The sequence below is a fragment of the Lonchura striata genome, chromosome 22 (assembly GCF_046129695.1).
Source record: "Lonchura striata isolate bLonStr1 chromosome 22, bLonStr1.mat, whole genome shotgun sequence".
Taxonomy (NCBI): Eukaryota; Metazoa; Chordata; class Aves; order Passeriformes; family Estrildidae; genus Lonchura; species Lonchura striata.
The window spans coordinates 1,126,195-1,138,200 of NC_134624.1; the positions used below are offsets into that span (position 1 = coordinate 1,126,195).

Genomic DNA, 12,006 nt, shown 5'->3' on the forward strand with positions numbered 1-12,006 from the left:
GGGGTTTGAATGGCTGTAGAGATCCCAGGTAGAAATTCCCTTGGACACATCCATGCTGTTCTATATAGAAAGTTTGCAGCTTGTAAATGCTTCCAAGTTTTGTCCTGTCCCAGTCATCAGGGCTTGAATTTGGAGATCCCAGGACAGAATCTGTACTGTACATACAGATGATTCAAAGCTGAGCTAATAAAATTGTTAGCTGCAGTCTGCAGGCAACATTCCAGAAGTTTCATACCTCTTGTTAGATAAAGACCTTTGGGGAAATCTTCTTACTCCTTACTAAACAACTGATCCCTATGAATTAATCATATGAAATAGATGTTAATTAGTTTTTCTATTAATAAATAGTCAGCAAAATGTCTGTGGATGCTTCTTAATGTAGATAAAGAGCATCAGGAATTGCAGAACCTGATTACAGAAAGATTACAGCCCTGAATTTAATAGAACATTACATACCTGTGTAATAAGACAATGTTTGCAATTTTTTAACAGATAACTCCATCAGGCTATTCAGAGAGTTTCTGTAAAGACAGACATTATAGGAGTCCAATTAAGCCTCAATTTGAGCATGATACAACTGACAAACACTTGGGCAGAACAGGAATGAGTGAACATGAAACAGAAGAGAACTTGCTCACATCTCTTCTAAGAGAAAATAGAACATCTGTGCTGGAATCTACGTAAGTATGAGCGATATGCACTGCTTTTGACAGTATTTCTATTTGAGAAGAGAATAAGGTAATTTTGCTAAAGTGAATTTAGATAATGGCACTGTCTAATTTACCTGAGAGATTGGCAAGGCACCTTCAGAGCCATTTTAGTCTATCATGCAATTAGGTAATTAGGGAACACACTATCAGTAGAAATCCTTAAAAAAAAAAACCCACTGTAAGAAAGAAACTCTGCAAAGTTACTGATCCAAGGAGCTTTACTGTAGGGACTGATTGTTTCCAGGATGGGGTCTGACAGAGTCAAAGGGCTTAGTTGACAGTAGCTAGTGTTTTTGTTGAAAAAACCAAACTGTCTGAGAGCACAGGCTAGTGAAAAGTGGTGTGGTGGAAGGGACAACAGTTTACTGCTGTAAAAAAATGTGTAAAAGGATCTAAGGATGGAGGAGTTGGAGTTACAGTGACTTTCTACAGGGAAAATTTTGAATGGATGGTGCTGCACACTGCGTGCCCTTTGCCACTTCTCCTGGACTGCCTGAACAGGGCTTTGCTGCTCTCAGTTCAGGGAGTTTGGGCCCCTGTCCTGCACTTGACTAAAGGGTTATTCCAGTGCCACCACCTGGAGGACTGCCTGAGCTATATTCCAAGTTCTTGGGTCACTTTTCATGCAGGAGAAAACACTTGTTGACCCAAATCTATACAAGCGTTACTGGCCCCACTGGAATTCAAGAGAGTGTGTGAGTTACACTGAAATTTGATCAATTCCCAGCTGAAGTGCTCATTTCCATAGGAACTGGACAATGTCAAGCAAGAAAAACCTTTATAGGAAAACCACACCGCCTGATTTACCCCAGTTTCATGCCCACACCACTTTATCTCCTGGTTCAGCACTGAGTTACAGCTCATTATCATGTTCCTTTCCTTGTTCTGTAGCTCCTTTTCCTTCTCCAGTTGCTTTCCTGGTCTCTGGACTGACTATATGCATAATTCTGTGACTTTCCAGTGCCTGTCAGTGCTGGGAGTAGAATCTCCAGTGGAGTTACACAAGTCAAGCCCTGGTTTCTGTGTTCACCATGCTGCACTTGGCTTCACTCAGGCAATTCTATATTTTCACATCACTATTTAAAACTCTCCCAACAGGCATAAATTGTCTTAGTTGTCACAGGAGTAGTTAGTGGTGAATGAGGAGCTACTACTCCCTCAGAAATGAAGAGAAAACATTGTTTATTTGTTATCTTTACTTAAAAGTTGGCTAATGAGTAATTCTAGCACCGTCATCTTTACCACTCTAGTGTGTAATTTTTCCTGTGCTCAAGTATAAATGACCAGGCTGATGGGTGATGAGCCTGTGCTTTGCATAGCTGAATTCTCACTAATGCCATTAGATGCCAGAGGAAGCCATAAAAAGCCTAGTTAGCTTCTACCATTTCAAATGCTAAATGATACAAATGCAGTTGTTTAAAACTCTGGTTTATATGTTTAATGGCACAAACAGCTCTCTGTTGGACACATGAAATTATCTCTAGAATTTCAGAGCTTGCTTGTGCTTTAAATGCCTCTTATTTGGCTTCAGTTTCTCTTAAAACATTGCTTTCCAAACTGCTGTCCATGAGCTGCTAGTTATCCATGGGACAGTTTGGTGTCTGTAATGAGCTGGTTTTGCAGGCTTTTTGGCTGATTTCTCAGTTTTCATCTTCACTGTTCCATTAGAAATTCATGGAGGAGTAGATTTGCACAAAAAAATCAACATCAGGGCCAGGAGTTGCACTCTGATGGTCCTTGTGTGTTCTTAACTTGGCTTAATCTATGATTTTATGGTCTAGAGTCTGGTGTGGTGTTGGTATAAATTAACTTTTAAGGTAGAGAGTAAACTTTTTGAGAATCTATTAATATTTCTTGTATTTCTGTGTTAAATAAGAGAAAAGCCATGATGAGGCAATTTATGATATAATACATGTTGTGAAAAGGTTCCAAAAATTCTGTTAGTAAGTAATTCATTAGTGAGTAAAACAGAACCTCCTGGGAATTTCAGATATGTCACAACACAGCAGAAGGGTTTCTTGGAAGGTATTTTTGTTTGCTTAAATAAAAATCTAAATTCATGTCTTTTCTCTCCTCTTTCCTGAGTGTAGCAGACAAGAACAAATGAAAATTGTAAATGAACTGTTAGATCATCTGAACACGACAGAGGAAGAATGTTCAAGTGAAGATATAGAGAAAAAGGATGAAAAAGATCTTAGGCAAATGATTATTCAACTAAGAGCTCAACTCAAACATTTCAAGCAGGTCACTAAATTCTTAAAGCAGCGAGTAGAATTGAAATCAACTTTTGATGGGGAGGAGAAGCTTTACCCAGATGCAGTGCCACAGATTAATAAAGCGAGTCAGTCGCTGAAAGTGGAATTGAAAGATGCAGCTATGCAAACAATGACTTTAGAGAGTAATGTCATGAGATTCAAACATGAAGGCAAGAAAGGAGCCTCAGAAGAAAAGTCAAAATATTCAAGATTAAATGCAGAAGCAGAACATCAGCAAGAAAATGTGTATAAGAAGGGTGAACAGCATGAAAGACTTTCTTTTACTAGAACAAATGAAGTAAGTTTATTCTCTTTTTTGTACTTAGGGAGTAGATGTATAAAAGGGAAAAATATGTTTCATTTCTAGTATTAAATCTTACTTTTGTATGACTTTTAATATTAGGAAAAGAGATGTAAGCCAAATATATTTTAGATAATTGTTCTTAATGTTCAGAGCTTTTCATCTCCTACTTCAGCATGCTTTAAAACGTTAATTAATTGAATTTCAGTCCTCCCTGGGACCACATACTCGTAAACATTACAGCTTTTGGAAAAAGAGAGTCTGTGTTTCTTGTTCATAATGCACAGAACTAGAGCATTCAGAACTGATGAATTCTAAATGGCAAAACGTGTTCTAGAAAATTCCAGATTTGCATCACATCTGGAAGCAGGCTGTGGAGGGGTCAGTGGGACACTTCCACAAACTCAAATCTTAATTTTAGGCGTTTATTAACAGCCTGTCATTGTGTCTGGCTTCCTGGGAAGTGTGGTCAGGAGTGCCCTGTGGAATGGGAGCAGTTTGGGACCTGAGTGCACAGAGTCTGTTCTGGGACTGCGGGCAGGGTGGGCTCGGGCCAGAGGGGTTTTGAAGCCTCCTGTCTGCAGGCAGCGTGTGATCCCAAACAAAGAGGTGGGAAAACAGTGTCTGCTAAAGAGTTCTGTGTATTGTTTCAGCAGCAGTGATAGAAATGAAGTTGAAAACTCTTTGAAGATCTTGGCTCCTGCAGAGCAGACAAAGGGGAGCGTTGCTTTTGATTTTATGTACTGCTAACAGGGAATGTTGTAGCACCTTCTGCAAAGAGTGGTTTCCATAACTTTAGTGATCAAGAGAATTTTGAGGTGTAGCAATTAGGAGCAGTTCATTTTTATTCTGGCTTATTCCTCTTGGGTTCGTTTTTCTGAAGGAAGGGGCTTGCAAATGAAGTGGTGTTGATAAGGCTTTGTCCTGGGCATGAAGTGACAGGACAAGGGGGAATGGCCTGAAGGTGAAGGAGGGCAAGATACTGAGATATTAAAGATGGAATATTAGGGAAAAAATTCTTCCCTGTGAGGGTGGTGAGGCCCTGGCACAGTGTGCCCAGAGAAGGTGGCTACTCCATCCCTGGAAGTGTCCAAGGCCAGGCTGGACAGGGCTGGAGCAGCCTGGGACAGTGGGAGGTGTCCCTGCCATGGCAGGGGGTGGAATGAGTTGTCCCTTCCAACCCAAGCTATTCCATGATTTTCTGATTCTTTCTGCAATCTTCTTGTTTTCTTTCAAGTTCCCTGAGTTTCAGTTTGCTGTTCTCACTCATCATTTCCCAGATTCTTCACTGGTTTAATCAGTGGCACCCTCAATGCAGCCCTTGAATGAGTTGCTTTAAAAGCTTTCTTGTTTGGACTAATGCACTGTATCTTTAGCTTTGGAATGGCTTTTATAAATAATTTGATGTAGCCAGCTGAAGTGGCCTTTGGGTAATCTGGGTGACAAATGTGTCTGTGCCACAGCCCTGAGACAGCTGGAAATGGTTTGATGTTATTAAAGCAGTTTAGTTAGCTGGAACTTCTGGATTTATTTTGCAGCCTGTGAAGGATACTGTTCTCATACATGTCCAAAAGGAATTGAGGATGGCATTTGGAAAATGGAACTTGCTTTTTATGATTTTAAATTGTGTAAAGACTGTAATTGCTGAGAAGTAAATGTGGAAAGGTATTTCAGAATACATTGGGTGGTGAAAGAAATTAGGGGACTTAACAGCATAGGTGGAGCAAATGAGCAGCAAAATTATAAACTAAATCTATCTGAACATGCCATTATTGGTTTTTATTATTATTACACACAATTCCATAACTCTCATCAACACATGGCATGCTTTTATCTTTTTGGAGACAGCATTGGTTTATGCTGTGTGGTTTAAACAAGGAACATTTATTTTATGCAGAGACTTCCAAAGCTGAGAGGCTAAAATGTAGTGACTTAGGAAACGTAGCTTCCCTCAACTCCAGTGAGGGAATGTCTATTACAGCAGGAAATGGGAATCCTTCAGAAGCAACTTATAGAGTGGATGGGTGAAGAAACTGGTTTTGTTCATAAAGGATTTCTCTGTGTCAGAATAAATGTCCTCTGTGGCTGATGCAAAATTAGGCTGATTTTCTCAAAGCTGTGCAAGTAGGGCATGTTGGGTAGAGACTAAAGGAAGAAAGGAAAATAAGCTTAGGACTTGTTGAAAAATGAAGAGGATCCTCAAATTAAAAAAAAAAAAATATTTTAAGGGAAAAAGTTTCTGGGCCAGCAGACATTTATGATATCAATGACAGTGGAAAGTAGCAGTTAGAGAGGTCAGTTTGGGTGAGAAACTATTTTCCTAAGGCAGCCACAAATGCAGAACTAATTAATACACCTGGTGGTTAAAAGCCTTTTGTAGGCACTGCTGGATTTGTTGTCCTGCTTCAGGAGCTGGAAAGTTATAGATGCATGAACAGCTGGGACTTACAGAAAATTTACCAGTGGAATGGGTATTTTGCCTCTCTGAATGTTTACTTCTCATGTAGCCAAGGGTATTGCAATTTTATTTGCAAAACTAACGTGACAGCTGCCTGATTTTACAGGAAAATTCTTATTTTTCCTGGAATGTTTGTTTATACTTCCTACACTTGACTGTTACACACGAGTCACTAACTGCCCATTTTCTTCCATGCCTTTTTCAGGCTGACTCTGCTTCCTTGCCCAAGAAGTCACGGCTGCCTGTGCTTGTGAGATCCTGCAGAGCATTAGGAAATGTCCCTTTGAACTCCTGGCTGCAGAAATCAGCTTCAGAAGCACAGCATCGTTCCAGAGCACCTCCTGAAGGTCTGAGAGCCTGTGAAATACAAACCAAACCATTCCAGGCACAGCCTAAGGGAGAGTTACTGCACAGGTCTGGAGCTGAAAACCTTCCAGAGGAGCCCGCACAGGGAAACACATCAGGGAGAGGTAAATAAAGAACAAATCTGGTGACTCGTGGTCCTGCCTGGAGCAGTGGCAGCTTCTCTTGCAGCAGAAAGTAAATGCAGGTCATCTTTGAATATCTACAATACTGCTTAATTTTGCAAGTTTCTTGAGTAGAAAAATATGTGTAGGTGTTGAAAAAACACCTTTTTTTCTGTTTGCCACTAAGATGTAAACCAGCTTTTGGTGGGACAAAAAGTGCTGGGTACCCATGTAAAGTCTGTAATAAATAGCAGATCACAGGGTGCTTACATGTGCACACATATATCAATGTTTAGGTAAATAAAAAATTCCCCTAATAAGATGCCAACTTTAATGAAAACTGCCCGTAATGGAGACAAGAGAGTATAAAAATCTTGATTTTGTTTATGCTGGATAATTAAACTTTTCCAATATTCCACTGATCAGTCAAGTCAGCCGTGTCTGTTCCCACTGTGGCTGGGTTAATTTAAACTCAGTTGTTGACAAAGTTCTGGGATCAGCAAAGTATGACAAATTGTAAGACAGAGCAGTGGGTATTAGATGAAGATTTGGGGTGGTGGAAAAATAAAAATGCACTTAGCAGTTAGATTAAAAACTGAGTAGGGGTGTGAAGGACATGTAAGGGAGAGTAAATATGAAAATAAGATTCAGACAAGTGCTGGGTGAGCCACTGTCAGACCCAAAGGCTGCAGAGAGTGTAGTTAAAAAAAACATTGTTGTGGTAAGGTACAGACATGGTAAAATTTGTTATAAATACTTTGGGTGGTGGGACTGGAGCAATTAATTCTGGTAGGTGCAAAAGCCATGGAGAATTCTGAAGTTCAGGGCTTCTGAATTAGATCCTGAAAGGAATCAGAAGCTGCACTCTGAGATTTCCTTTCCACTCTGGTTTTTTCCCTTGGGGAGCAGTTGTGCTGCACACTTGCTGCTTCTGAGACTTGCTGCAGTGATTGCAGCAGATTGGCTTGTGATCAATGCTCACACTGGAGAAACTTCTAAGCCTTTTCTCTAAGCTGAACATAAAACATTTAAAATGCACTAGAGATTGATTTACTGTTCTATTACAAAGGGGACCTACAGTGTTTATCTTCATTTGTTACTAGGAGCCTTTGCAATGAATTCTGAGTGGTTACCCTTATAATTAGTTCAAGTACTTAAAGATACTCATATTATCAATAAAGATTTTCCTCTTCCAAACTGTCAGAGAACCAAGTTTGTGTTTATGAGGTGTGGGCTTTTTTTACTTTTTTGATTTTATTGATTGATTTGGTTGGTTGGTTTTGATTTAGTTTTTTTTAAACTATAACCACTTAAATTTTTTTCAGTCTCTTACTGATTTCTCTTTTACCTTTCTTCACTGTTCTCCAGTTGTCTCATTGTTCAAACTGGATAATACTGAGACCCAGGTGGAGTTCCAAGATGTTGATCCAGGTACAGGGGACAAGAATGAAAATGTGAAGGACAAAAATCAGCAAAACTATCAAGGTAGAGCATTTATATGGTACAGAATTAAAAAAAACCCATAAATTAAAAACTTCAGTTTCTTCTGAGTTGTACAATATTGTAAATTGCTTCAGGTAATCATCTCCCTTGCTGTTATTTGTGGGTTTTAAATCTGGTTTTCTTAGCTGCTGTGGATTAATTGCTCCAAGAATCCAAGTTGGTCTTTCAGGGTTGTGCTTTCAGAAAGGCCACAGGGATTTATGAGTCTGGTTTCCAGTAAAAATAATGAGTTGCATGCCTGACTCTGATCTCTGTTGCTAATGACCTCACTTCTGAACTCCTCTCTGAATTAAATGTTTGTTACTGCATCTCCATCTAGTTCTGAACTATTGGAATGAAGCAACTGAATGATGGAATTTTGCTTATCTGAATTATTTGAAAGCATTCAAGTAGGCTGAAACCTAATGGAATCATTTAATGAAAATGTAAATAGGCTTAGTGCTGCATGTTCCATGTGTGTGCATCATCCATTAGTCTTTTTTGGAAGGACTTGAGTAACCTGGCTAACACTGGAGAGTGCAGAGGACATGGCCAGCTCAGGAATCCTGTGGTGTGCAGGCTCCTGCTCCCTGTGCCCTGTGGGGGTGTGGCCACGTGCACAGGGAGCTCATTAGTTCTCCTTTTTAATTAAAGGGCACTCTTGCATTAAAAACCATAGCCAGTGCTCTGAGCCGAAGTATCTTTGTTAGGATCTGGTTTTATTTTCTCTGTTTGTTATCTGGAATGATGCAAGGAATCAGGGTTTCAGAGTTTGAGTTCACCTGGTGTTGGGGATTTTTGCCATCTGTGTTACTGCAGCAGAAGTTAACGAATGCAGTGTTGCATTCCCTTCTTGTGTCCTCCAGGATTCACAGCCAGGCACTTCCCTGGAAGCACTTCCACACAAAAGTAGAGTGCAGCAAACATCCTCTGGCCTTGATGTCAAATCAGAAAATGGGTTGGGTTGGAGGGGACCTCAAAGCTCATCCCATCCCACCCCTGCCATGGGCAGGGACCCCTCCCACTGTCCCAGGGGGCTCCAAGCCCAACCTGGCCTTGAACATTCCAGGGATGCACAGCTTCTCTGGGCAATATTGATATCCCAGAATCACAGCTTATTTTTATTCCAGCTCTTAGGTAATATTTATTTTTATTCTCCTGGTCTTGGTCTTGGACTTTCATACAGAGCTGCTCCCCCTGAGTTTTTGTACCGATTTACAGCTTGAACCTGGACATTCAAATTCTCCATGGAAACCAATCTGAAAGTCTTGCAACCTGTTTGAAAGATCAATGAATTGACTCCCAAAAGGGAAGTTCTAATTCATAGTGATCTTTTGCAGAACTAATAGAAGGGGAAAATTTAATTTACTGGTAACTAGAAAATAATAATTTTGCTGGCTATTTACACCTATAGCTCTCAACATGCACAGAACTCTAAACATGGATCATCTGTAGGAAAATATGGCTTTTATTGGGCTGAATCTGAGGTGATTGCATTACTTAGGGATGGCAGTCACCTGAGGGATGTTCATATCAAGTGTAAAATCTTTAATACCAAACACTTTAGTTGGGTTTGTTTAGAACACCTTTTAAAAAGAAGTTATTATAGACTCCTTTTCTATTTTGTTGAGAGTCTTTTTAAAATTCCACTGACTTTATGCTCCAATTGGTTTTGTATAGATTTTTGAAGTAGGGAGAAGAAGAATATTTAATTAGAAGCTTTAGGAGGAGTCATGTGAAGTCGGAGTCTCCTTTGCCTCGTGTTTGAGGTTATCATTTTTGTGGCTGGAAAGGTCTGGGCTTGATCAGTGTCTGGTTCAGGAGAGCATATAGCAAAAGGAATTTTCAAGCACTTGGGAAGAGAAAGTTGGTTGTATTTTGAGTATTGTTTATTTGAAAGGTAATAAAGGATTCAAAATACTTGATGTGCAAATTGAATCGATGGCAAATCATAGAGAGAGATCAAAAGTCCCAAAGTAATAATGTACAACTTGTAATTACCTACATTTTAATTCTGCTCTTATAGAATTGAAATAATTCATTCTAGTGCTGTTAAGAACAGAATGTCAGATAAAGAAGCACTAATATTCAGACACAAGCCTCCTGTTTTTCAGAAATGCAAAATCATCATAGCATGAGCAATGGGAATTTGCAGAGTTCATTAGAAGAGGTGGATGAAGAGTTTTATCCCATGGGACACGAGGACATTGACTCAGCCCCTGCACAGTCAGACTCCGAGTGCCTGCACAATCACCAAGGGACTGGAGCAAGAACTGATGCACTCCATGGCTGTGGAGCCACAGAGGATATAGAAGAACTGAAACAAAGAGTTAAAAGTATGCAGTCTGAGCTTGAAAAGTACAAAATGTTCCTGCTGCAGGGCTCTGAGCAGCTCCTGTTCAGTGGTGTTTCCAGTGGAGCTGTGAGGGATGCAGCCCTGCCTGTGGAAGGGTTTGTCACACAAGTGCAAGGCACAGCCATGGAAGGAGTCCAGGCATCCTCTGCTGTCCCTCTGCTGGATTATGAGATCCACACCAAAAACAGAGATTCTGAGCCTGCGGAAGCACCTGATACGTGGGCAGCACAAAACCTTAAGGAACTGCTGTTGGCCAATGAGGCAGAACTTGACAAAGAGCAAGTTGTGAATGTGCATCTTGATGAAATGTATCCTCTTCAGAACAGTCTGAGAGCAACATCACCATCCAAGTGAGTAAAATTGCTGCTCTTTGAGGTTCCCTTTTGTAAACAGCAATACCAAATAGCATAGCAAGGTGAGATGAGGATCATTTTATTCACAAGTGTTGTTACAGTAAAGGCTAAATTTCACTATCATTAGCATAAAGGAAGTGAAATGTTTTGTTAAAAGACTCCCTAAGTACAAAACTGATAAATTTGTGTCATCATCTGTGCCAGACACATCTGTTTTTCCCTACACCTCAGGCCCACAACTGTCTTTGCTGTGAGAGAGCCTCTCTGGAGCCAGCTCAGATCTCAGGTTACCTGTGAGACAGGCTCACCTCTGTCATCAAAGCACCAGTCTGCATCGCTCAGGATATTTTCAGGTGCCAAGTGCAGGAAAATGGAGCACCCCATTTAAGACAGAAATGTTTTTGTGGGCAATGGGCTGGCAGATTGGTGCTGGCCCTTCTGTTTGAGTGCCCAGAGTTGATGTGTAAACATAAGATGTTCACGCTCTAGTTCCGATTTATTTTGCAGTTGAGGGCTGTAATACCTTCCTGTGAAGGATGTGAGAGGAGATAAATACAGAATTAATGAATGAAATTTTACAGCATAAGCTCATAAGCTGGAAAATCATTTATGGGAGACTGAAAAGTATCAGTCTTGGATTTAATACGAGACTTGGGGCAGCATTTTGGCTACACATGTACAAATTGCAAGCATACAATGGGGGATTATAAGAGTGAGCCTTTTTCAACATCCACCCCCCTTTTAAATATTGTTATTGTCCTGAGGGCCTGTGGAATACCAGAAATTGTAACAAGGAAAGGCATTCAGCCTTGTGGCTTTCTTCCAAATGCTTGAGTGGAAATATTTGGAGATAGTGAACAACCACCAGCATGGATTATTGTGTGTGTCTGAGGCTCACTGTTGTAAAATACAGTGCTGTTACAGAGTCCATAGAAATTTACATTCCTTGAAAATATACCTCACCCATTTTCCAAAGAAAGATCTAACTATAAATTAAGGAATGAGACCCTGTGGCTCACTGTGAGGTTTTTATGGCCACTGTCTAGGACAATGTCATGAGTCACAAATGACAGACCCCAAAATGAGTTATGCATCTCTTCCTATACAAATGACAGTAAAAATGCTATAACAACCCACATCACCATAGATTTTGTTTGATTCCTGCATCTTTTAACATCTTCTCTCTTTTTTTCCCTGCTAATGGATGATTCTGGAGAAAGGAATCTACCCGTGGTACAAACAGTGGCAGTATTGAATTTACACTTGCAAATGCCTACATTTGCAAGTGTAAATTGAATAAATAAATGCAATTGATCTGAGTTAAAATGTATACCCTGACTTGTGGAGTACAGGAGTTTGGGCAGCACTGTGGTTGTCATTGTTTCTTGCAATACACATGCAGAGATATGGACAATTTCAGACTTGGTGAAACCATCAGTTCATAAAGTCCAATACTGTGGTTTTGACAGGAAGTGCATAAAGTTTCAGAGAAGGGACAGTTGTCTGCTTCCACAGGGAGTTAAGAAAACCACAAAACACCAAACCAAAAAAAAAATCCCCAATATATGTATTGTTAAAAATATATGTATTGTTAAAAATTATTTACATGTATTCACTCTTATTT

General features: G+C 40.0%; 1 protein-coding gene across 1 annotated transcript in view; it reads left to right on the forward strand.

The window, feature by feature from the left end:
• The window catches only part of CDK5RAP2 (CDK5 regulatory subunit associated protein 2), a 70,909-nt gene that overhangs the window by 36,803 nt on the left and 22,100 nt on the right, over positions 1–12,006 (forward strand). Inside the window, exons 21-25 of the mRNA XM_021551487.3 lie at positions 493–680; positions 2,801–3,263; positions 5,930–6,194; positions 7,560–7,676; positions 9,788–10,379. Coding sequence (XP_021407162.2) covers positions 493–680; positions 2,801–3,263; positions 5,930–6,194; positions 7,560–7,676; positions 9,788–10,379 — 1,625 coding nt within the window. The remainder of the gene's footprint in view (positions 1–492; positions 681–2,800; positions 3,264–5,929; positions 6,195–7,559; positions 7,677–9,787; positions 10,380–12,006) is intronic.